This window comes from Myotis yumanensis, unplaced genomic scaffold (assembly GCF_028538775.1).
Source record: "Myotis yumanensis isolate MYYU_CA2020_CCGP unplaced genomic scaffold, mMyoYum1.0.hap1 SCAF_4, whole genome shotgun sequence".
In the NCBI taxonomy this organism is placed as follows: Eukaryota; Metazoa; Chordata; class Mammalia; order Chiroptera; family Vespertilionidae; genus Myotis; species Myotis yumanensis.
This window is the reverse complement of record NW_027223755.1, coordinates 44148706-44176141: the sequence shown is the minus strand read 5'-3', so window position 1 is coordinate 44176141 and position 27436 is coordinate 44148706. Positions and strand designations below refer to the sequence as shown.

The 27436-nt window shown below is 37.1% G+C and overlaps 1 protein-coding gene across 5 annotated transcripts in view; it reads right to left on the bottom strand.

The window, feature by feature from the left end:
- ATG10 (autophagy related 10) overlaps positions 1-27436 on the bottom strand; it is a 195857-nt gene that overhangs the window by 159072 nt on the left and 9349 nt on the right. For 3 of the 5 annotated variants that reach the window (XM_070411471.1, XM_070411469.1, XM_070411473.1), the window contains one exon: positions 21735-21854. In XM_070411471.1, the coding sequence (XP_070267572.1) occupies positions 21735-21842 (108 nt within the window). In that variant the 5' untranslated portion in view covers positions 21843-21854. Of the gene's footprint in view, positions 1-21734; positions 21855-23133; positions 23183-27436 lie in introns of all 5 variants that reach the window. The other 2 variants (XM_070411470.1, XM_070411472.1) reach the window with 1 other exon arrangement.

Sequence of the window (27436 nt, the reverse complement as noted above, 5' to 3'; positions counted from 1 at the left end):
ACAGCTACATAAATGATTTGCTGCTACAGAGTAAATGTTCTTATAACAGTTTAACATCAGGCTGTATTCCCTCAGACAAGCAATTGGAATGGGGACCAGCAACATCCGAGTCATAGTCCAGAAGGAGGTCCTACTGTATATAGCATCCATTGTAGGCTACATTCTCCAAAGGAGAAGGCCCAGGCAATAGAAACAGTCTGCCTTGGGACCAGGGGTAGGAGTTTAGAAGAAGATGGGTAGTTAGTATGACCAGGGGCTTGAAAAGTAGTATGGCATAGAGTCAAGCACACAGACTGTCTGAGTTCATATCCAGCTCTGCCGTAAATAATGTGTGACCTCAGCTACCTCATCTGTAAAGTGGGGATAATAATGACAACAATTACCAACCAGTGTAAAGTTGTAAACAGAGTTAATACAGATAAAACACTTAGAATAGAACCTGACACTAAATAATTGCTAATGATTGTTTAAAAAAAAAAGTTTCTTCAAGCGTTAACTTACTTGGATCAATCCCCATGAGTTAAAGAGGTTAGATAACCTATTTTTCTTCCCAGGATTTTAATCCTCTGTATAATTCAGAGGCCATCTGAACAGCTATTTGGCTTAATCCAGCTCAGTCTGGTTCACCACATCCTCCTGACCCCTCCCCATCCCACTACTGCTGGTCCTTATCCCCCACAGCAGTAAGACATAAGACACAGCACACTCTACCCCATCACAGATGCCCAGTTGATAAATTTATTTCCTGAAACTTGACCTTCTCCCAGTCCTTGCTTTTCCTCCATTCTCTGAAATTTCTTAGTCATTGAATGTGGGACCTGTCACTGTTAACATTCTTGCCTCAGCTCTCCAAATTGTCAATCCACTGTTTCCTAACCCTTTTCACATCATGCCACACATAATCATCCATATTTGAACAGTATAATGGAGTAAATTGGAGGGGATTTGGTGGTGTTTATATGAAACTTTGTGAAAAAAATCTTAAATACATTTTTTTAACATTATATAATCATTTCAGTCAATCCTCACTTCTACCTCAAGCCCCAGGCTAATCTTTCTGTCTATATACAGAAGAGTATTTATCACTTTTCTCCAAATGATAGACACTCCTTTCTCATCACTAACCAGAATATGGATAATTCAAATTAAATTATACTTCAAAAGCCCCAATATTCAGTAAATCAAATAAATATTTCTTTACTTTCATTAACAAATGTAATGTGAAAATTTCTTATGAAAATATGAATAAATTGTGAATAGAACTGAAATCATACATTTTGGACCAAAGATGCGGCTTTTTTTAAGTATAAAAGTTGCTCTAACTTTTTTAAAATAATCATTTTTTGCTATTCAAACGGTGACACAGACTAAGTACCCCAAGTGAATCTTTTTAACCCCACATTCCCAGGGCCCAATTTTTGCCCTGAATCCATAAATTTTATCAGTACATGTAGATACACTGGTAATTTTCTGTTAGGTTCATTCATCCAGCTAATTATACCATGTTCTCAAGCCAATAATGACCTTTTAATAAATCTTCAAGGTAAGAATTGTTTACCATAAAGGTTCCAATTCTCCTTTTAGATCATAAACTTTTGACAAAACTCTCTTTAAACCTCTACAGCTTTTCAGTCTGAAACAGTGGAAAGTTGTATTCCAACCCCATCTCTACACATGAAGCTGAAAAACAGATGTGAGTGAAACAGCTTCGGTTATATTAGATTCTCCATTTAGATACATCAGACTGTGTGGAACTCACATACAGGCAAAGTTTTACACAACAGTTTCTCTGTGAATAAAACAGCGTATTATTTGAATCTCAGTGCTTTCACAACAACCCTTGATGGGCAGCTGTTACACATCCTTATTGCAGTCACTCCATCAGCATTCAAATTCAAGCCTGTTTCCATAGTACCTATTTGTTTCAAAGTACGCATTTGCCACCTTCAATATTTCATCCCCCGTAATTTGTGTTAGTACTTCTCAACAGAGAACTGACATTCTTCCCAGCATTTCTCTTTAGGAATTCTAGCCATGCCGAAATTTGGCAGTTTCTAATGTGAGCAGATTCATCAATCTGAAATACCTGTTTGATATCATAATAATCTGGATTAATGTTGTCTTTATGTCATCTGACACATCATCAATATGTTTAGAAGGAATATTTGGGTGTGACTCCTTTTCCATCTCTTCTGCTTGATTGGCCTCTCTTCCTAGAGTGGCAGGTAAACTGAGGGCTTCCATCCTTGTGTGAGGCAGTCTGGCTTCAGCTTTTAATGCTGTGAATTTATAACCGGTCTATTTAGTTTAATCTAAATAAACTGAAAAGCTTATTGTTGGAACCAATCTCAAAAAAGAGCTTTGGGTTTTTTTTTGTTTTTTTCCTGTTGCTTTTGCAAAACTTAAAAATGTTCCTGCCCAGAATGAGTTTTTGTGGTGAGGTGCCAGTGCAGTTTGCTCAGTACCTTGTCTTCATCTGATAACTTTTCCTGCCAGTAAGGCTATTTTAGGCTGAGAGAAAAAAAGTTACTGAAGACACACATCCAAGTTTGAAATGATTCTCATTTCATTACCTAACTAGTGACTTCAATTTTTTTGATACTGTGTTGGTCTGTAAAATTTATAGCTTTTCAGCTTTAATGAAAAGTTATCCATTAAGATCAAAAAGTAAGTACAATAACTGTAAAATTTAAATCTTTTAAAAATATAAATAACTAATGGATTCTATAGGCTTTTAAAACTACATAAAATCTATTACAGGAGTGGGTAATCTTCTGTGGTCACTGAAATATTTTAAAAACAAGTTTCATGAAAATTCAAACAATTAACCATTGATTTTTTTCTGTTTATTTCAAAAATTAAAACTTTGAAATAACCACAAAATATATATAATGTATACACTGGAGTATGATTAAAAACATTTTGACAAATTTACCTTCTGAAGCTAGAAAGCTTTTTAATGAGTCAACTTCATTAAAGTATATTCAAATATTACTTGATTTCTAAAAATACATATTTTTTAATTTTCAAAAATAATAATTCACTGCAAAATTCTGTCAATAATATGACTTTGGTTAATTGTTAACACAAAAGCAGAAACTAAGTACATAAATCAAGAAGTAACAAAATCAATGTTTTATTTCACAACACAATATCAGAAAATGGTAATGAAAGTAATAAAAATAATCATGTATATAAGTTCTAAGTCAGGAAAATGGTAAAATAATGATGATGATGATGATAATGAAAATAGCAAACAAAATTGAAATTAAAATACAAATATTTTACACACATTAAAAAACAAAAATTTAAAAGCTGGCAGTGATCCAAATATCCATAAAAAATGAATAGGTGAGTAAAATAAATCAGATATATATATATATAATGGAATATTATTCACCCTTAAAAAGGAAGGAAATCCTGATGTGCTATAATATGATAAAATTTGAAGACATTATGCTAAGTGAAATATTCTGGTTAGAAAAAAATATTATATGAGGTACCTAGGATAGTCAAGTTCATAGGAACAGAAAGTTGAATGGTGGTTGCCTGGGAATTGGAGGAAGGGGGCAAAGAAGTTGTCTCATGGTTAAAGAGTTCCAGTTTACTAAGATGAAAACGTTCTGGAGAAAGATGCTGGCGATGGCTGTATAATAATGTGAATGTACTTAATACTACTGAACTGTACTGCTAAACTGAACCACTAAAGAATGAGTAAATATGGCAAATTTTGTCATGTATTTTTTATCATTATTTTTAAAAATATTTAATTTAAAAGGTTAAATGGTACATTTTATGTTTTATATATAACATAATATATATATTACACAATTTTAAAAATTAAAAACAATTTACTCATGACAAGATATTACAAGTATGTAATTAGACACACAAGGGTAGATGCTAAGTGATATGGCTACTACAGAGAACTTCTTGGCCAAGGTGCTGCCAAAATAAATAGTAAATTTAGGGAGTTTAAATAGGGAGCCATCCAAATAGTGCTAAAATATCATGTCTGCTACTATATATTCCCGAATGGCTATTCAGTACACTGTTAATTATCTGTAACCATTGGTATCTTGAACTCACCTATAGCCTATTCACGGCACAGCAATATGACCTGGATAGCAATTAGGAAGCTCTGATCTAGTATTCAACTTCCAGCTTTCTCCCTGATCAGCCTTTTTCTCTCTTCCAAGATTAGGATATTCTTGGACAATCCTCTGGGTAAGTCTCATCCTAGCTCAACCAGGGCTTGGAACTTCTACTTCTTGAATGCTATGCACAGTATCTCCCTTTCAGCATATTCCACCCTCATGAGCAGAACTCACAGCGTGGCTAAGAAAAAGTTAGTACATCATAAGCAGGCTTAAGAGAAGCAGTATCCTGAACAAGGTGAATTATATGACCTTCTAAGTCTAAATTTCTATTTCCATGACTCATGAACGCTTTTATTACTCAAGGTTACATAACTCATAAATCTCAACTTTATATTCTGATTGCTGGTCCAAGTATCAGCAATGAATAAAATGCATACCAAAGAGGCATGCCTTGTAGTGATTTTTAGTAGCACTAAGATGCACTAAATAAAACTGAGAAGTAAATGCAACTTGTCATTGATGCGCCCCCATTTCTACCTCTGCTTTGTTGTCAAGGCCCACATAATGTCCTACAGTAGTCCAAAATTCCTAGCCCTTCCAAACTGCCCCAAGGAACATAATTCAGCTTTCTCTTCACCTCCACTTAAAACACTGCCCTAATTTTTAAAAATCTCAATTTGGCAATAGCCCACCTCCATTTAGTCACGCTTTTCTGATTTTCTTATGAAAATGTCAACACCAACTCCCATTCAGTGGTCACTAGAGCATATGGGCCTGCCTGTAATGGGAAACAGAATCTCTCCACTTCAGGTTCTACTGTCCAGATCCTTACCTCATTAACTATTCAATGTATTAAATTGTCTTGTTAGGGCACTAGAATTATAAATAATGATCTTTTCTCTTTATTCAAATTTTAATATCTAATGTATTGGGGTAAAGGGACATAAATCAACATTTCAAAATCTCATCCTAAACCAAATGCTTTTCAAACCATCTGTGGTAAAAGATCAGGATTTTTATTTCCAATCTGTTATACACATACTTTTATGGGGGAAAAAACACTAAAAATGAATTGCTAGAAAAAAAATAAAAATTCAAAACATACAAAATACAAACCCCAACTTTAAAAAATTAAAGAAACTTATTTTTTAGAGCAGTTTTAGGTTCACAGTAAAGCTGAGAGAAAGGCCCAGAGAGTTCCCGTATACCATCTTCTCCCAACATGCATAGCCTCCCCCATAATCACTACCAATTTTTAAAATTATATTTGACAGATATAAAATTACTCTGTCGAATTACTTACAAGTTTCTTAGCATTCATTTTCAATTTCTATACTTATTTCCTTGCACTGGTACCATTCTAGGACCAGGCCACATTTTGAGTAGTTCTGCCTCTCTCATCTCAACACAAATACCCACCTCCAGTCTGTCAACAGAGTCAATCCCCTCCATAAAGAAGCAGGAAGATATAGAATAGCATATGCTATGGTGAGTGAAAAAGTCACATGGGATACATACACATCTGCCATCTATAGATTTCTAATTCATAGAAGCTGATCCTTTTTCATAAGCTATTCACCAATCTAATACACCTTCAGGTTTATGAGAGTAACAAGATCCAAGAGTCTCATATATGCCCTTCACTTTGAAATCTCTCGTTTTTTTAGGGTAGTTAAAACCCCTATTCTGGTACTTGATTATTTACATAATAAAGATCCATTTAAATGCACACGAACTACACCCTCCTGAAGCCAGCAGGAGGTGAACACGAAGATCTGAGAACACACTTCTGGGTATGTGTGCAAAGCATGCCTCCCTTGTGCAATCGCTTTACAAATAAGAAATAAACACTGGTTTCTAAGCCTTGGAAGAAAAGGTTTATGGCTTTGACTGTTTTCCATTACTGGAAAATTTACATGCTGAAAAGTAGCAAAAACCAGTGCAAAAGAATAAACAGTGGGAGCACTTCAAGGGCTTGTTTCTTTCAAAAATCAGGAGTAAAATTGGGTTTTATTAGCTGTTTCATTAAGTTTTACTTTGAAGAAAAACAAACAGTGAAAGCATATGTGCAACATCTGATGAAAAAAAGGATTTCATTCTAAACAGTCTCTGTACAAAACTCATTAATGTAACATTAAATGTGAAGACTTGCCTAGCAATTTAAGGATAATTTTACTCATTTTAGTTTATTTATAATTTCTGACACAGTTTATTTAACATATTCTAATCTTTAAATCACCATGTGTACTAAACTAATATATTAAATCTGTCTTTTCAATGGCATTTTGCAATAAATATCTACAGCAGCTGTTAAAGGCAATTAGCATATGAAGTTTTTTATCAAATGTAACATCTAATATAGAAAGATAATACAGCTGGATATTGATAACTTGAAAATTTCATGAAAACAGGTCAGTTCTTAATCAGATGCTTAATTATAAATGTTTTCCTGAAACTAAAAGTATACTTTTGTAGAAAAGTCTAAATATATGTGTTATTATATCTAATATCTGAAATCTAAGCATCTAATATACTGTGCAAAGTATTAAATAAAAATAAACATGTTTTCCCTTAAAGTAATTTTAAACATGCTGAATATTCATCATCTCCCACTGGAAAAACTTACTCAATTTCTATTTTTCCATTTCAAGACTAGATGTTGATAAGTAACTAAAATTTATTAGTTACTTTAGTCAGGGAAGAAATGCATATGTTCCAGTTCCATTGTAGTGGCTACATAATAGTGTGGGCCTCTGGAATGCAGCAGATTAAATTTCAGCTTCTAACTAAATGGATGAATTCAATATTAAACTATAGGTTAGGTATTAAGATGGTAGTTCTTGGAAGCAGACACACCTCGATTTCAATCTTGACCCTGCCTCTTACATAAAGACTGTAACCTTGGACAAGTCATTTACTTTCTCTAAGCCTACATGCCTTATCTGAATTAGAAATAATAATAGCTAAATCATAGGGATACTGTATAAACCAAATTAAATAAGATATTATATATAAATAACAGCAATGGTGCTTTGATTTAGACTCCCCTTTAAAAAAAAACAACAAAAATAATTACTCATTTTAATCACAGTAATATAGCACATAATTTAAAAAGTCAAAGGCCACTAAAATGCATATATATATATATATGCATTTTAGTGGCCTTTGACTACTGCTGATTTTGGGTAGATATATATCTACCCAAAATCAGCAGCCCCTTTCTTACCCTTTTCCATACTCTGCTCGGCCTACCCAGAGGCATCCACTTGCAACTTTCCTTATTATATTTCCTGGCATTCATCTCCAAATCCCATACATTTTAAATATACAGCTTTCTCCTAAAACATTAAATTTAGATATTATCTTCTTATTATATAGATGATATATATTCAAATTCAGTGTGACCCCCAAATTAAAACAGCAGGATCATTTAAAAAATGACATCTGTTAAATTCATACATTGAAAAGAACACATAGGAGAAACCATCTCTCTCTTAGGAGCCTATGTCGTCCAAGTCAATGGTAACCTGTTGGCTCAGGAGGTCTCTATTCCTCAGAGTATAAATATGAAATGGTTTTATTTTTTCCAATAACTGCACTTAACTCTCCTGTGTGGAATCTCCTAGCGCACATGTTTAAGTGTGGCAGACTGTGTGCATTAATGACCTCAATTTTGCCCCTATATTCCTTTTAGTAGTACCTTCACACACTGATTCTGAGCTTGGCCCCTATGAAAAACTCAAGTAGAGGTCCCAAGAAGTGCTTGAGTATTCCTACCTTCTTTCTTTGGACCCTTGCACCTCCATGAGAACACGCTCAGGCCAGCCTGCTGGAACACAGAACCAAGCCAGATCATCCCAGCTGAGGCCATCTTAGTCCAGCCAGCTCCCAGACAACCCTCAGCCAATTGTAGATGCATAAGCAAGCCCTGCAGGCATCAACCGAGCCTGTCACAGATCAGCAGAATGGGTCCAGCCAATTTGTAGGCTTCTGAGAATTAATAAATGGTTGTTGGTATCAAACCACAAAGTTTTGAAATGGTTTATTATGCAGCAATACCTAACTGATCCTTAAACAACAAGCTGATTCCAGTCTATAGCTCTTTAGATGCTGTCAGTTATTAGAACTCTATCCTTCAGATAATTAAGACTCCATCTTATTATTGTTGTTGTTATTTTTAAGACTTCAGACTCAAAATCAACTTGAAGCTCTTTCCTCCCTGTAGTTCAACCCCCACTCTCTGCAGTTTGGAATGGAGAAATGAAGCATGGCCTTGCTCAGGAAAACTTCCTATCACTCACTACATTTTCCAATAATGACTTGAGAACTGAAAGTGGGAAGGAGGGTCATCCCATTGCTTAACAGGATGCAGTCATAGTCGTCTCTTTGTTTGCTGTTGCTTCTCTGGCTCACATGGACCGGGCATCAATGTCCCTGCATCTGGCAGGCATGCAGCTGCTAGCTCCCTCCTGGAGTGATCTCAAGGGCTCTTCAGAGGATCCTGCAGTTAGTACACTCCTGGAATATTTATTTACCTGGTCTATGCAGTCAACATCCACCCTCTACGACTACCGAGGTCCCTTTACCTCTTGGCTAACAGCCTTCTTGAAAAGGACAATGGAAAAATAGGTCACGCCTAGCTACTCTCTGAAATGAGAGTATTAAATAGATTAAACAGTGTCCTCTGCCCCCAATATCACTCTCAACTTCGTTTAGTCTAGTCCTGCTCCAGCAGAAAGGGCAGATCAGCAAGTCCAGTGCTAAACAAATGCTCAACTAGGCAATGAAATGACCTCCCTGCTGACTTGAAGGCACCCCATACTCTTTATAATTGCTTCTTTGGAGAAGGAAGGGAGGCTTTGGGGGGCAGGGGAGGGAATAGTGTCTCATTACGAACTCTGCACTTCTCTGTTGAGTCTTATTCTCATATTGGGGTGGGGTGAAGGATCCCAGTCCTTCAGGAATGGTTCCTCAGAACAGTCTCCTCTCTGCAGGCAGGTTGCTGGCCCCAGTGGCTACTAGATTATTCATAGCAATCCAAATATAGAAAAGTAGTTACTTAGAGCCTTTTGTCTCCAGCTTGGGGCTTTAGCTGAAATTCTGGAACAAGATAAAAAGGTCCCACTCAACACGCTGTTACATGGTTATTTTAAAATCTAAAGTCTGCATTAAATTCTACTATACTGCATATCATTATAGAAAAATTCCATTTTTACAGAAATACTAGTTTTATTAAAAAGACTGCCCTGAAGAGGTTATTTGAATGTTACTTATTAACTTTTTATGTAAATTTTATGGTGTTTTCATAAATCCTAGCTCATTAATTAAGGAATAGAAGAGGAACACTGAGTTTTAAAAAAATTTCTCATATTTTTCCAAATAAAAGTTTTTGTTCAATAAAATTCTCCAGAAAAATTGTGAATTTTTTTCTGAAGAAATCAGATATTCAGTCATTCATGTAACAAATATTTGTGTACCTACCTTATACCCAGTGATATTCTAGTTGCTTTGGGCATATCAATAAACAAAATAAGCCCTAGCTGGGTGGTTCAGTTGGTTGGAGCATCATCCCATGCAACAAAAGGTTGCTGGTTCAATTCCCAGTCAAAGCACATACCTAGGTTGCAGGTTCAAGCCCCAGTCAAGGAGTGTATGTGAGGCAACTGATCAATGTTTCTCTCCCTCCCTCCCTCCCTTCCTAAAAATCCATGAGAGCATATCATTGAGGATTGAAAAAAAATACTTGTCCTTATAGATTGAGAAGGAAAAAAGGAGACAGTAAGAAATAAACAGAATAAATAAGTAAATTAAAGAGCATCTTAGAGATGAATAGTAGTGTGAGGAACATAAGATGTAGTGAGGCCAGAATTGCTTAATAGGATGGTCAGAAGACCCCAATATGAAGATGACATATGAGCAAACACATGAAGGATATGGGGAGGAGAAGAGGGGTTAGTCATATCAGGAAGAAGAGTCTTCTAGACAGCAGAGAGGCCAGCCAATTCAGAGGCCGCCTGGCAGCAGTGTTTGTCTGGTATGTTTGAAGAACAGCAAGGAAGTCAGTGTGCCTGGTCAGTTGTGAAGGAAATGAAAGGAAACTGAAGGTGAAGTAAGAGTTGATGATGGTTTGCACCAGGGTGGAAGCAAGGGAAATGATGAAAAATTGTCTGATTCTGGATATTATGAGGTGGAGGAAACAGGATGTCTGAATGGATTGGGTGTAAGGTGTGAGATAAATAGAGAAGTTAAGGATAACTCCAATAGCTTGAACAACTGGAAAAACAGAGTTTCTCTGTCTATTGAGAGGAGAAGGTTAATTTGGATGTAGTTGGGTGAGCAGCATCTTTGGGAGGGGGGAGATTAGGAGTTTAATTTTGGACTTGTTGACTTTAGGATCTAAGTGGGAACATCAAAGTAGAAATGTCAAATAAGAACTTGACCTTATGAGTCTGGAATTCAAGAGAGAAGTCTGAGCAGGGGATATACAATTGGGAGTAATTGGCATTTGATAGAATTTAAATGATGACACCACAGTCCTAAAAATAGCTAGAGAAGAAAATAAGACATAGGACAGCCTAAGCACTAGTATTATGAGGTTGGGGGAAGGGGGGAAGGGCGAATAAAACAGCAAAAGAGACTGAAAAGGAATAAAGAGTAATATAGGCAGTAAACTAAGAGAATGAGGACAACAAATGAAGGAAGTATATATATATATATATATTTTTAAAAAAGAATGGTCAATCCTGTCAAATACGACTAAAAGATCAAAGTTACCAATGAATTTAATAGTAGTAGCAATGAATTTAGAGGTTACTGGTGGTATTATGTAATAATATTGGACCCATCAGGTCATTCCACTAAAAAGGAATTTTACTATTTAAAGAAAATTTTTCTATAACAACTAGGTTTTTACAAACTAGTTAATGACCCACTTATTTCAAACAATATATTATACAATGAAATAAAATACAATAAAATGTATTTACAAAAATAAAAAGCCTTCCAGAACTCCTTGAAGTTTATATAATTTTAATTCAATTAAGCAAATGCATATAGAGGGCTCACTATGCTAAGCACCAAGGACTTAAAAGCAAGGATACAGAAACAAAATTCCCTGCAGTAAAGGAGTTTTCAGACTATTATGAGGAATCAGACAAGTATACAGATAATCACTATATAGAATTGTGCAGTCAGTTTTATAGACATACAGAGGAGGAGCTTCTAAGCCAAACTTGGGTCAGGGTTGCCTATCTGAAGAATAAATTTAATCTTCAAAAAATATGTAGTGATTATGGGCAAAACACTCAATCATTCAAATGAAGGTTCCCACTAAATAATAAACATATTAAAAGGTACACAAATAAACTAGTTTTCAGCAAAATACAAATTAAAATCATTATGTGGCTTTAATAGGAAGGACTTTAAATCTTCCTCTCCAAAAAACAACCATTTCAGGGATCTGGCAATCTACCAAAGTCAAATAGCATATTAAGAAGCACTTATTCATAAAACACTGTTGAAATTCAGGTAAGAACAGTGGGAGTCTGTGGCTCTGCTGACTGGGGCCACTGCCATCCTTCCCTGGTGGTCAGGGTGGGGGCTCTCCCTGGACCACAGGCTGGGACACCGTCATGGCCAGAGAGGCTCAATTGATCTGGAGCCCAATGTGAAAATATGCTGTCCAGCAGCAGTGCCAGTAGCAAGTCTGAGGAGGCCATCTCTGTTGGGTCAAGCAACAGACCAGCAACAAAACCAGAAACTTAACAGTGAGATCCTGGAAGTGAGAGATCCACAGAGAGGCTTCAACTCTGCAAACAACCCTGGCTGCCTCCCACCCACATGCATTGGGGAAACCATACTGTCCTCATATCCTGGGCTGACAGTGAAGTGACACATGCAGAGAGGACATGGCAGGGCAGACTAGAAGAAACCTGTCTGAATTTTGAATGTACATAATGGAACTGAGAGTGAATAATGAAATTAATATGTTAAATACAGTTATATTACTTTACCCATTCACTTTGGCAGTAATTATACATTGAGTTGTTGAAAGTAACGATTTTTATTTCAAAAGTGAATACTAAATATTTACTTAATTTTTTTTTCACTTCTATGTGCACAGTATGCTTAGATTCTTTGCTAAAATGTAGTGATGATTTTAAGGTTTACTAAAAGCAATAGACATTTCCCACTGGTTTCTTAAGTATAATGTTGCTTTATGTGAGTGATAAATACATTTGGTGGTTTGAAATATTTAATTTTTCTTTAATTTTTATTCTTTCTCCTTTAGCTTATTTAAATTTTTTTTTTTACATATCCCTGTATTAGTAATCCTTTTTAGAGAGGTTGTACGTTGCTGCTATTATTTTTTGAAAAATGCTATATTTGTTTAAGCTATCTACTATGAGTTAATGAAATATCATTTCTGGACCTAAATGTCACTAGATAAAGATTAAATATATTGTATTTATATAGTCTCTTGATTAGACTAAAGTAGTTTTGTTGTTTTTCTTTTGGTTTTGTTTTTCTTAGTTTATCTTTGGAGATTAGGAGAAAAATGCACTTAGAGCAGCATGCTGTGTTTTTGTAATAAACATTGAGTCATAGTCAGTTACACTAGATTTTTCATTCATAATTTATTGTGTTATGATATGATTTGTCTTAAGCATATGCAAATCTTAAGCAATCATCACAAGAAGAACAGGTTGTATCACTTGTAAATTAAATATTTTAATGCCATTTTTAAAGATTATCAAGAGTATCAGAGAAAGGAAAGCTATAATACTTTATAAATTTATACATTAAAATTTAAATAATGATAGTAATTATGTACTTTTAACAACTAAAAGCACATTCTGCCTAACAGTAATGTTTGGGGACAGGTTGACAGGCTGTTTTCAAAAAGCCTTGTAGGAAGTTTTTTCCACTGGTGAGTTTATCAAGCCCAGAATCTGACCCTCAGTATCAGATAGACTGGAGTGGAGCTGTCTCTCAAAGAAAGATCCACATCAAGCAATGACAGAGGAGATATCTACATAGATATATATCAGAATCCAATTATTAATTTATATTAACTATAAATAGAATTATCAAATGAACTGGAATGCTCCTGTCATCCTGATGATTCATTTTTGTTTTATAGATGGGCAAATCACAATAGTGTGAGCACAGAATGAGTACAAATTCTCATGAGCAGTTGCATGGATAAAATATTTAATGGCATAAGCTAAGAGTGGCGTCATACATCTTGCTCTGCAGTAGGCACAGTCTTACCATTGAGGCCAAGTTGCTTAAAATTTGTAGGGTAAGAATCTCTCTCTTTAAATAGTGTAATAGACACTGCTCCATTACAATGTTTCCTTCACTTATTTTTTAAAGTTTTTTTTAAATATATATATTTTTTAATTTCAGAGAGGATGGGAGAGTGAGAGAGTGAGAGAAACATCAATGATGGGAGAGAATCATTGATCAGCTGCCTCCTGCATACCCACACTGGGGAATCAAACTGAGACCTCCTGGCTCATAGGTCAAAGCTCAACCACTGACCCATACCCACCAGGCTTCTTAAATTTTAATCACTGACTACTCTCTCTTTGGTTGCCATCAGATTACAGTCTAATCTTGTAGACTGGGAAGCCATGTTTCTCTCTCTCTCTCTCTCTCTCTCTCTCTCTCTCTCTCTCTTCCCTGAGTAATTTGCCTAACTGTTCTGATCTATTATGAGTTAATATTATGCTTGAACTTAGAAAATGCTTATTTCCAAAGCCTAAGAGAAGGCCTCCAACTACAGACATCATTATGATCATGAATGTTTGTAAAAATGGGAAAAAAGCACACTAACCTAGTACTATTGTGGTTGTTTTGCTGAATTTCTCTCATATGTAAGCTTTAATTTTTAGGTACTCTTAATTAGATAAGCAAGTGTTGCTATATTTCTCAATTGAGATTTCAATAGTTGTTCTTTTAAATTTATAAATTTGGAGGGAAATTACATATCTACAATGTTGTCTTCTCTTTTATGTACACAATACCTGTTCACTTTTAAAATTTATTTTGCTAGGTATATTTTGTAACTGATTACCTAAATGAATTGTCTTAGTACTTCTAGTACTTTTAAAACTAATTCTTTGGTGCTTTCCATGTCATCTGACAATATGAAAATATGGGTTCTTTTTCAATATTTGTGGCTTTATTTTGTTCATATTGGATTGGTTATAATTTCTAAAACAAATTGAGTGCTATAGCAGCAATTGCATGTATTCCTGTTTTGCAGCACCTTTTTATGCTCATGACACTCATATAAGTATATATAGAGCAGACATATTTTCTTCATTCTGTATAAAGATAACTGAAATAAATAAACAAATGTAGGCACCAACGTAACAACTGAACTTGGCCAAATTTGATTGAGGACTGGAGCAAGAACCCAGGTCTATGGACTGCTACAGTCCCATATTTCCATATACTCATTTTTTTACTAAACAATAGATTTTACACAAAGTTTAATTATATAGGCAATCTCATAGATTTGAGTTCTGTTGACCTCAAGCTCCACATGATCAAAACTGAGCTTATCATCTTTCAACCTCCTATTAGTTGAATTCTTTGTTTTACTAAAGGGCTCCACCATCCTTCTGGCTCAGGCCATAAACCTGAAGACTTTTACTCCTCTCTTCTCAATACTTAGACCTAATGGATCATTCTATCAGTTTATTTCACCTTTAAAAATCTCTCCAATTGGCTTCCCTCTGCATCCTCTGCCCTATTTTCCCATTGCCATTGTCTTGGTTCGGACCATTATTTCTGCTTTCTGTCTGTAATCTTGCCTTCTGCCAATCTGCCTTCCATCCTGCCAAAGCAATCTTATAAAATGCAATTCCAATCCATTATAGCCTGGTTAAAATCCTATAGTGATTCTCCATTATTTTAGGATATAGTTCACGTTCCTTAGCTAAGCATACACAGCTCATGACTAAAAATGATGTACTCTTTTGAGTCTGGCTTCTGTCTCTCAAAATTACATTTATACATAGCTTTATGGTCAATGATTGGTCAGAAGCTATGCTTAAACATCTTGAGCGAGAAAAAAAATACTGAAAAAACAAAAAACAAAAAAAGCCTGGTCCTTAATCCTAGATAGAGATGCAGTCCTCCTCCTCACTTCTTTATCTTACTATTAATTTTTTAAGGAAATTGAGTCAGTTGTCCTTTAGATTTCTAGATTTTCCTATTTGCTTCCTGTGGTGACAATTAACTGGGTCCTGCATCACTTAAGTTCCTTAATTGATTCTATTCAGGTTCAACGTTTTGGGCAAGAATACTTCATAGATTATGCTCTGTGATTCATGCTATAAAACTTCAGAAAGTATATAATATCCAGATGCCCTGTTTTTAATAACTCCAAGATTGAGCACAAGGTTCAGGTGATAGTAGCTCAAGCCCTCCTCTGCAACCTTTCATTTAATGGTTCCATCCACCGATTATTGTTGCCTAATTTATTTCACTAGGGATTGAAAAGTGGTGTTTTTTAAAATTCTACCATCTTTTCTATGTTTTATCAGATAAAATTCTTTAAAAAGGCTTTTTGAAATCAAATTAGGCTTTTTATTTCTTTCTTCCTTTCTGACTAACAATTTTCAGAACAAGGAGTTGTTGTCCTAGATGCTCCCAATGATGTTCAATGAGTTAGGTTTGGACATTGTTCTAGTTCTCTCTCTCTCATGTTCCCTCTCTCTCATGTTCTCTCTCTCTCACTCATGGATTTTTTAAGATAGTATATATATATATTTCTATATATCTATATATAAAAGTTAGGAGGTTAAAACCTATTTTGAGGGTGACCCAATATTACATTAATACATTAAAATGGGTAGAATCTCTTCATTCCATCTGTCTTTAAGAATAAAGCAAATTCCTATGTATCTGATGTAGACATGGAATGTCCTGAGACAATGGAATTGCCAAGTGACCCTTAAACACCATTCTCTCCCTCTCCCTCTCTCTCTCTCTCTCTCTCTCTCTCTCTGAACCTATACTTCTCTGGCTATACACTATTTCTATTAGATCAAGTAATGTGTTTCAAACAATTGCATTCACTGTTATTCACTGTTATTTGCTAAATTCTTTCAATGCAAATCTCATTTAACCTACACAATAACCTCATTAGGTGGGTATTATCCATATCCCTATCTATATATATGAAAGGCTAAGTGACCATCCAACCATTCGACCGGCCAGTAGGTATGACATGCACTGATGACCAGGGGCAGATACTTAATGCAGGAGGTGCTGAGCTGCAGTGACTTGGCAGCGGCGGTTCTTGGGTGACTCACACCGGAACCAGAGAGGAGGGAGCCCAATCCCACAGGCCAGGCCGAGGGACCCCACCTGAAGGAGGGACCCCACTCACTCCACAGATGCCCTCTGAGCCCCGGCGCCACCCCAGGTGCGGCCGGCCTTGGAAGGGACTACGGGAGGTTGGCTCCAGGATGTGTCCGGCCCATCTCTCCCAGTCACCTTGTAATTAATTTCCTTTCAATGTGCACAAATCCGTGCACTGGGCCTCTAGTTTTATAGATAAAAAAATGAAGTTTGGAGACATTAAGTAATTTGTGCAATATTTAGCTAGTAAATGTTAGAACAGGGATTTGTATCCAGGTACACCTAACTCTGAAGCCAATGCTCTTAACCAAAATCATTCATTTCAGACAGACCATCATGTTAAACAATAGCTCTCAGTGAGAGTATACCACCTACTTGAAGAGTTTGGAAATGCTGGGGGTAAAAGAACAAGAACTGTCCTGCCGAGATGCCAACAGCATCAAAGCCCCACTGACAAATAATGACTTAGAAGTCTTCTCCCATTCTGCATGCCTCCAGATATAAGGATTAGAACTGTTTTGACTACATTTAGAAACTGCTTTCTTTATAATTTTTTAAAATTATTACATGTTTCATTAATTCACTCTGTTTTTCTTATCAACTTTGCAGGGGAAAAATGATGTTCTGTCTTATCTATAAAGTTGAATTATACCAGTTCTCTAAATATTGCTGCAATTCTTTCAATATTAAAAAATAAAATGAATATTGCCAAAGTGATTTATGAACAAACGTGAATGTGAGTAGTAATATGTGTACTCTTTAAAGGAGCCTCTATATATCGGGATAAGCAAGATTCTTTTTAAAAATAACTTCCAAGGGCAGATGGAGGGACTACAAAAGTGTACAAGGAACCTTTTGCGGGTGATGAATATATTCACTTTCTTGACTGTGTTGAAGGTTCACAGGTCTACACATATGTCAAAACTTATTCATTATATAATTTAAATGTTTTCTAATTGTACTTCCATACAGCTATTTTTTAAATATATTTTATTGATTTTTTAAAGAGAGGAAGGGAGAGGGGTAGAGAGTTAGAAACATCGATGAGAGAGAAACATCGATCAGCTGCCTCCTGCACACTCCCTACTGGGGATGTGCCCGCAATCAAGGTACATGCCCTTGACCAGAATCGAACCTGGGACCCTTGAGTCCACAGGCTGACGCTCTATCCACTGAGCCAAACCAGTTAGAGCTATACAGCTATTTTTTTAATAGAAGTTGATGACTATTTTTTTTAATAGAAGTCATCAACTTCTATTAAAAAAAATAGCCCTCCTTATTATGCATTATTAGCCTCCATTATTGTGCACTACTGGCATGTTGGGTTTGGTCCTCACTGTGTTTTTAAAATATCTTTTTTAATTATTTGCCAACATTTAAAATTTTAGAAATTTCTCCCCGCAAATCCTTTTACTTTTTTTTGGAAGGTCTGGTACCCAAGGGTCCAGGTTTCCAACCTGGAACAGCCAAGCACTGTGGTCAGCCACAGACCACAGGACTCAGTGTCCATGTTGTCGCGTTCCTGGCAGCTTCATCCATTTATTTACCACACCTGATCTCTCCGTAGAGTTTTGACTTTGCAGTCCTTACCTTAAGGCTACAGAGATCTTCTCTCAACAGCGTTTTGTTTTGTTTTGTTTTGTTTTGATGCTATCTATGGGCTCACCCCCACATTAAAAAGAACAATCCTTAATTAAAAGTGCAATTCCTACCCCAAAGGGTAGGAAATTTTCCTAACTTAGCAGACAGTGGCAGCAAACAAGAAGTTATACATAGCCATCCCCATCCCTGAAGCAGAGGCCAAAACAAGAATATAAACAAATCCTGGAAACTGGTTCGTGAGGAACTAGTTTCAACAAATTTAGTGAAGAAGCTACTGACAGATATAATTTCCCTCCAGGAGATCTTCCCCTCAACACATACACACACACAAATGCAGTCTAGTCCCAGCTCCCTCCCTAACCTTCCTCTTCCTCATTCTGCTAGGTCACAGAAATGGTAACAGGAATCTATATCATTCTGTCTCTAGCTTAAGATAAAAGAAAAATTCTTATTTTAGGAAACCTGGTGAAAAGAGAAAGTTCCCAAGGAGTAACCACACAGATTATTAAAGGTCAAAAGGGGTTTTAGACAGGGTGGGTGTGTCGGAAGAGATCAACCAAAGAACTTGTATGCACATATGCATAAGCCATGGACACAGACAATAGGGTGGTGAAGGCCTGGGGTTGGGGGCAGGGGTGAGCTAGAAGGGGTCAATGGGGGAAAAAGAGGGACATATGTAACACTTTCAACAATAAAGATTAAAAAGAAAAGGGGTCTGAAACCTTTACTCATTAAATGAATAAACAACCAACAACCAATGATTTTATTTAATTATTATATATCAGAAACATTAACATTAAGATCAGGATGAAGACAAAGAGAACTTTTATCACTACTAACATTTTCTGACCAATTCATAAAATAATAGAGAAAAATATTACAAATAAGGTAAAAAAAATTTCACTTGCATATGATCTCACTCTACCTATAAGATTACGGGGAAATCACTGAAAAACTATGAAGACTATGCATTATGAAATCAGTGATTGAATAGTTATTAAATTGATATAAAAAAATTAGCAGTTCTTTTCTCTCTATATATAAAACCTTAATATGCAAATAGACCAAACGAGAGAACAACCGAACAATTAAACAACCAAATAACCAGTCACTGTGACGTGCGCTGACTACCAGGGGCGCATGGGGAATATGGCGGGTGTCGGTAGCAGGCGGCAGAGTGTGGTACATGGCAGGCATCGGCCACAGCAGGATGGTGGAGCAGGTGAGCAGGGGCACCTGACCAACGTGGGATGCTGGTCACTGTCATCAGGGCGAGCCTCTGGTGGTTACTGAAAATTCTTTGCTCCCCACACCATGGTCCTGCCTGGCACTCTCACCTACTGCCGGCACCGGCCCCACTCACACCCGCTGCCGGTGCCTGGCGCCAGCACTGATCACTCAGCACCATCAGCAGGTGCGAGCGGAGGCTGCTGGCCCTGATTGCCCCTGAGGGCTTCTCCACCTCCCCCTGCTCCTAAGGGGCAATCAGGGCAGCAGCCACCACTCGTACCTACTGACAGCGTCGGTCCGCTTGCACCCGCTGCTGGAGCCAGCTCCAACTGCTCCGTCAGTAGGTGCGAGCAGGGCCGGCGCTGTCAGCATGTGGGAGCAGTGGCAGCAGGAACGGGGCTGCCAGCAGACAGGGAACCAGGGGCCATGGTGGGAGGGACCAGGCAGGGGTGCGGAGGATGGGCTGAGACCCGCCCTGTGCCCACCGTAGCCTCGTGGCCCACAGTTCCTTTTAAGGTGCACAAATTCATGCACTGGGCCCCTAGTATGTCAATAATAATCATAGAAGAAATGTATACTAATAAAAAGGTAAGATGCTAATTAGACCAGACAGCCAAACGACCTTCCAGATGTCATTCTGGAAGTCCTTACAGACTAAGCCGCAGAGGCAGGGGCCGAGGAAGAGGTGGTAGGGGCGATCAGGCAGGTAGGTAAGCAGTTAGGGGCAATCAGGCAGGCAGGCAGAGTGGTTAGGGGCAGTCAGACAGGCAGAGTGGTTAGGGGTGATTAGGCAGGCAGGCGAGCAGTTAAGGGTAATGAGGCAGGCAAACAGAGGCAGTTAGGGGCAATCAGGCAGGCAGGTGAGCAGTTAGGGGCAATCAGGCACCAGGCAGAGGCAGTTAGGGGTGATCAGGCAGGCAGGCGAGAGGTTAGGGGCAATCAGGCAGGCAAGCAGTTAGGGGCGATCAGGCAGGCAGGCAGAGTGGTTAGGGGCAATCAGGCAGGCAGGCAGAGTGGTTAGGGGCAATCAGACAGGCAGGCGAGCGGTTAGGAGCCAGAGGTCCCAGATTGTGAGAGGTTGTAGGCCGGGCTGAGGGAACCCCCCCACCCCCGTGCATGAATTTCGTGCACCAGGCCTCTAGTAATATGAATAAAAATACGAACACAATAGCAAACAAAATTATAAAATAGGAACAAAAATTAATAAAGGGTGCCAGTAAGGTCGTGCTATCCTAGAGCGGGAGATTCCCTAGGGGTGTGTGGACTGTCCTGTCCCTAACTGAGATAGTGGAGTTGGACTCTACCATACCTCTGAACCATCCCATGAGCCACCCTGCCAAAACTGAGCTGACATATAACCCAAAAAGGAATTATGGCTTCTCTCCCCAGTGATACTCTAGACCAGCCGTGGGCAAACTACGGCCCGCAGGCCGGATCCGGCCCGTTTGAAATGAATAAAACTAAAAAAAAAAAAAAAAGACCGTACCCTTTTATGTAATGATGTTTACTTTGAATTTATATTAGTTCACACAAACACTCCATCCATGCTTTTGTTCCGGCCCTCTGGTCCAGATTAAGAACCCACTGTGGCCCTCGAGTCAAAAAGTTTGCCCACCCCTGCTCTAGACCCAATCAAGACCTGCATTTCCCTGGCTTAGTTCTGAATCATAGGAATCAGCTTAAAACGGTTCATGTTTCTCAGACTGCAGATAGGAAACACAGCCATTCTGCAGAGAATCGAGATTCATCACTTTTTTAGGAATCAGATAAGGTGTCAAGTAGAGAAAATTTATTCTCTAAGAAAGGGCTTTCAAGGAACTGAAAAAGCTTTTGACAGAGAACCTTACTAGATATATGTGTGAAAGTAAATGAGTATATAGACCTTTTGACTATTATTGAATAGAACCAAAAGAATGTTTTGAAATGTGTTTATACTATTAAAAAATTCCCAATTTATTACCAATAAAAATAAAGAAACATAACAAAAAAATATCCTAATTAGCACAGCCTTCAATATTTCAGATTTTGTGATTGACTATGGTTTGGTTTCAGGATTATCTTTTCACTCTCTGGACAAAAACAGTTTCCTAAGAAAATTAATAGTGTAAACAAATGGTTTGAAGCACCACAGAAGCATCTGTTTATATTCAGATAATTAATATGCTAAGCATTCTTATCTATTAAATTAAAGCAAGTCACCTAAAGACTTTTCTAGATAATACTTCATTAGCCTAATTATAATGAGTACATATAGTTGAAGTAATACAATGGACATCTGTTTTAAAATATTCTTCAATTTAAGCCCTTTAGTAAATCAAGCTAGCTTCATACATTAGTTTTAATTACTAAGGGTTTACATGGCAAAAAAAGAACTAAAAAAAAAACTCTTTCAAAATGGGAAATAAAATTTTCTGTTCTTACCTTTGAAGTTCTCCATTCCCAACCATCACCTATCTGCTGTGAATGTTTGATGAATTCTACACAATAATGCTGGAATGTTTTTTCTCCAAAATATTCATCTTCTTCCATACTAAATGATAACTGCAATATAAAAATTAAGTATTAGCTATACAGAAATGGAAAAAATATATAGCTCTTGCTTTGTAAGAACTCATCTATAATAATAAAAGCGTAATATGCAAATTGACTGAACAGCCGAACAGCAGAACGACCATCCGGACAACCATGCTATGACACGCACTGGTGCCAGGCCAGCCAAGGCGGGTGCGATGCAATTGGTCGGGGGCTCCACCATCGCCCCACGATTGACCCGCAGAGGGAGGCCCAGGCCACCAGCCAGCAGGGCAATCCATCTGGGGAGGCTCCGCGATCACCCCAAAGATGCAGGCCCAGGCCACCCTCTGTGGGGCGATCGATCGCGGGGCTCCTGGATTGAGAGAGGGCGCAGGCCGGGATGAGGGACCCCCCCGCCCACCAAGTTCATGAATTTCCTGCACCGGGGCTCTAGCATTGTAATAAAGGGAGATTAACCATAAAAATAACCAACCTCCATTCAACCAACTTTGCCATATTTATCAACACAATGTCATTTCCCTCTATAAAAATTACCAATATCTACAGCATTCTGATCATGAAGCAATCTCTACTCCCCTCAGTTGAGGGTATGTTCACAAACCACATTCTTGTATTATAATTATACTTTAATGAAATGCTACACTAACCAAACCAATAAAATGTAATTTAAAAACAAAGACAACTGTTATTTCTAAGATTTAATGCCTTGGAAAGACTTTACAAAAGTAAATCTTCATTAGAAAAACATACTACTATTGAACTAGATATGGACAATTCAACTGAAAATTGGTAGTGGGAAAATCATACAAATCTAGTATTCTGTACTCAAATTGCTGCAAAAGTGGCTTAAGTTCTTTCATTTAAAGTTAAACTTTCATGTAAACCAAAAAGCAAGAGGATGCATTCTGGGTTCAGCTTAATCAAGAATGAACAATGAATTCCAATCAAGTACCCATACTCAAAGAAAGTGCCTTGGTCATATATGAAAAAATTGGCAAATTAATGTCTTTATATGTTTTAAGTTGAAATAAAATGTTTTAAGTATGCATGTATTTTTAACATAGTAAGTAATATTCTTTTTTAATTTAATAAAAGATTCATCAGAATAAAGAAAAATAAAACATTATTGGCATAAATGAATCTTTACAGAAATGTATAAATTCTACTCTTCTGTAGCATATAAACATTAAGAAGGTAATATAAATGTTTCTTAGCATTTTCTTTTATATCAAGTTCCTTGCTTATCCATAAAATTTTTTGCATGTATTATTTTTGATAACTTTACCTTTAATCAACTTCTTCAATTAACTGCTCAACTCTCAATTCTGATAGCACTGGAAAAGAGAATTTCTATTTAAAGTCTATACGATAATGAAGATATGCACAGATTATAGTAGGCACAAGAAGGATCCCTCACAAAGGAGGGATGGTGGGGAAGTGTGTGTCATGGAAGAGTTTGGACTATTTCCATAGAAAATAAAGAATCAGACCTTAGAGCTGAAAAGGTCAGAATAATAAATCATTAGAGGCTCTGTGGAGGATGATCTGAGGGACACAAGCCTGAAAGCAAGGAGAAGAGTTAAAAGCTGTTGTAGTAATCTGGGTGAGAGGTCAAAAGGATCTGAACCCAGGCAATGAAAGAATTCAGGAAGAATATGCATCTTAAGTTATGGAGAGAAGCCAAGATCAATTTAAGAAATTTGGAAGTCATCTTATAAAAGAGACAAATGAAATAACCCAGCTAGAATGAATACAGCGGATTCTTAATATGGCTTCTGGTGGATCATGAAAGTTTATACTAAATTTTGAATGTATGTGCTCTATATTTTGGTGGAGAAATGTTCTACAATTTTCAACAGGTTGTTTAACGGTCTTAACCAAAAAAGGTAGAAAACTTAATGCATAGTGAGAAGAACAGTGGGTTCAGAAAGAAACCTTCAGAACACCAGCATTTCAGGAACCCATAGAAGAAGAGGAACCAACAAAAGAACTATAAAATAGAGTCAGGCATTAAGAGGAGATCCTAGCAAGGGCAGTGCCAGGGATTCCAGGGATGAAAGTCTCAAGGAAGTAGAGAATAACTAACAAATACTCAACAACGTCAAAACAGAAGAGAGACCCATTAATAAAGGGAACAAAATAGAGTCACATAAAATGGCGTCAGAGTAAGTAGATGCTGAACGGACAAGTTCCCATGAACAAACTGGAATTACAACTAAAATACAGAAAAACTTCCAGAATAATCAATGGAAGACTCACTGGAGAGAACCCTGATACCCAAGGACTGAAAGTGGAGACAGCATAGAGACTGGTAGGAGGGGCCAAGGCGCGAAAGGGCTGGCTGGGAACCCACAAACAGAACTGAAGTTCCGAAGAAATATCTCAGCTGCCCCTGAGAACTCTGGGATCTAATCCCAAAGCTGGGCCCCCAAGCAGAGAGCACCAGAACTGAGAAGGGTACCCACATAACATCTGACTATAAAAAGCAGTGAGGTTGCTATCTGCCAGGGAGTGATGGCTGGAAATTTAGGCATCCTCTTAAAGGGCCAACACACAAAATTGCCTGTGGAGCCACCCACTTTGTGCTCCAGCAGAGGGAGAGCAGAGTGGACTAGAGTTGTATCAGCAGAAGCCAGGATTTGGGGACTCAAGGGTTAGAGCTCAGAAGGCAGAAACCCCTGGTTTCCTGTGCTGAGATATTCCCTCATGCAGTGGAGGACATCTTTCCCACACAGACTTTTGCTTTGCGTGGGGGCAAGACAGTTGATCCACCCTATTGGAAAACACTTTGCCCTGAGGCCACTTAACAGACTGAAAATAATAGTCTCTAGGCAGAAGCAAATGCCCCACCCTGTTGGGAAAAAAACAAAACAAAACTCTTGCTATACCTGAGAACAATTGCCTGGGGGCAATTCAAGTCAGAATCCTATCAGTCTGTAGGCAGAGGCAGTCTCTGGAGGCTTTGAGTCTTTGCCTGATCTAATTTGAAACAGCATTTGACACTGTCCTGCACTAGAGATTGAGAGGCATAGAGGATTTAACTAATATATAGTCACAAACCCAAACAGACAGCCAAAATGAAGAAACAAAGAAACAACCCCCAAATGAAAGAACAAGAGAATTCTCCAGAAGAAGAGATAAGTGAAGCAGAGATAAAAAATTTATCTGAAACAGAGTTCAGAATAATGATGGTAAAGATGCTCAACAGAAAAGATATAGTAACTATGAAAAAAGAACAGTCAGAAATAAAGAATGACATAACACAAATAAAAAACACATTGGAAGAAATACACAGCAGATTAGGGGAAGGTAAAGATCGAATCACTGAATTAGAAGATAGGGTTGAAAAAAATCAATCAGAGAACCAAAAAGAAAAAACAATTAAAAAACAGGAGGACAGCTTAAGGGAGCTGTGAGACAACATGAAACATAACAATATTAGAATAGCAAGTGTGCCAGAAGAGGCAGAAAGGGATAGAGAATGTGTTTGAAGAAATAATGGCAGAAAACTTCCCTAACCTAGTAAAGGAAAAAGTCACATAATTTCAGGAGGAAAAGAGAACCCAAACAGGCCCACACCCAGATACATCATAACTAAAATGCCAAAAATTAAAGACAAAGAGAGAATCTTAAAGTCAGCAAGAGAAAAGCAAACTTTTACCTACAAAGAAGCTCCGATAAGGCTGACACCTGATTTCTCATCAGAAACTCTACAGGCCAAAAGGGAATGACATGAAGTACTCAAGGTAATGGAAAGTAAGGATCTGAAACCAAGATCACCATATCCAGCAAAGTTATCATTCAAAATAGAAACCAAGATCACTATATTTAGCAAGGCTATCATTCAAAATAGATGGTCAAATAAAGAGCTTCCCAGACAAAAATAAGGCTAAAGGAGTACATCACCACCAAGCCAGCATTACAAGAAATGCTAAAGGGACTGCTGTAATGAGAAGAAGAAATACAAATTCTCTAGGAATTAAAACAGCAATAAATAAGTACCTATCAATAATAACCCTAAATGTAAATGGATTAAATGCTCCAATCAAAAGGCATAGGGTAGCTGAATGGATACTAAAACATGACCCAACTATATGCTGTCTACAAGAGACCCACCTCAGAAAAAAAAAGACACACACACAGGATGTGAGTGAAGGGATGGAAAAATTTTTTTCAGGCAAATGAAAAATGAAAAAAAGCTGGAGTAGGAATACTCACATCTGACAAAATAGACTTCAAAATGAAGGCCATCACAAGAGACAACAAAGGTCACTACATAATACTAAAGGAATCAATCCAACAAGAGGCTATAACCCTGGTAAACATATATGCATCCAATATAGGAGCACCTAAATATATAAAAAAAAAAAAAACTTCTAGAGGACTTTAATGGAAAGATCAACAACAACATGGTCGTAGTAGGAGAATTTAACACCTCGCTGACTTCACTGGATAGATCTTCCATACAAAAACTTAACAAGAAAACAGTGACTCTAAAGGACACACTGGATCAGATGGATTGAATTGACATTTATAGAACATTTAACCCCAAAGCAGCAGGATATACATTCTTCTCAAGTGCACATGGATCATTCACAAAGATAGACCACATGTTAGGACAAAAAACAAGTCTCTACAAGTTCAAGAAGATTGAAATTATATCAATCACAGTGGAATGAAATTAGATATCAACTACAGTAAGAACACCCAAAAACATTCAAATACATGGAGGCTAAATAGCATGTTATTAAACAATGAATGAGTTACCAACAAGATAAAGAAATAAATAAAAAACTTCATGGAAACAAATGAAAATGAACACATAACAACCCCAAATCTCTGGGACACAGCAAAGCAGTCCTGAGAAGAAAGTTCATAGCCCTACACGCATACCTAAAAAAACAAGAAAAATCAGCAACAAACTACTTAACCCTATTACTTAAAGAACTAAAAAAAGAACAATAAGAAAAGCCCAAAGTAGAAGGAAGGAAATCATAAAGATTAGAGCATTAATAAATAACATAGAGACTAAAAAAACAATACAAAAAAATCAATGAAACCAAGAGCTGGTTCTTTGAAAAGCTAAACGAAATTGATGAATCGTTAGCCAGACTCATGAAGAAATAAAGAGAAAGAACCCAAATAAATAAAATCCGAAATGAAAGTGGAGAAGTAACCACTTGACACCACAGAAATACAAAGGATTGTAAGAAAATACTATGAACAACTATATGCCAACAAAACAAAACAAACAAACAAAAAAATATAATCTCCCAAAACTGAATCAGGAGGAATCAGAAAACCTGAATAGTTCAATAACAACTGATGAGATAGAAGCAGTAATTAAAAACAAAACAAAACAAAACAAAAACTCCCACCAAACAAAAGCCCAGGTCTAGATGGCTTCACGGGGAGTTTTACCAAACATTCAAAGAAGAACTAATACCTATACTCCTCAAACTGTTTCAGAAAAATTCACTTCCAAACTCTTTTTATGAGGCCAGCATTATCCTAATTCCAAAACCAGATAAAGACATAGGGTAGCTGAATGGATACTAAAACATGACCCAACTATATGCTGTCTACAA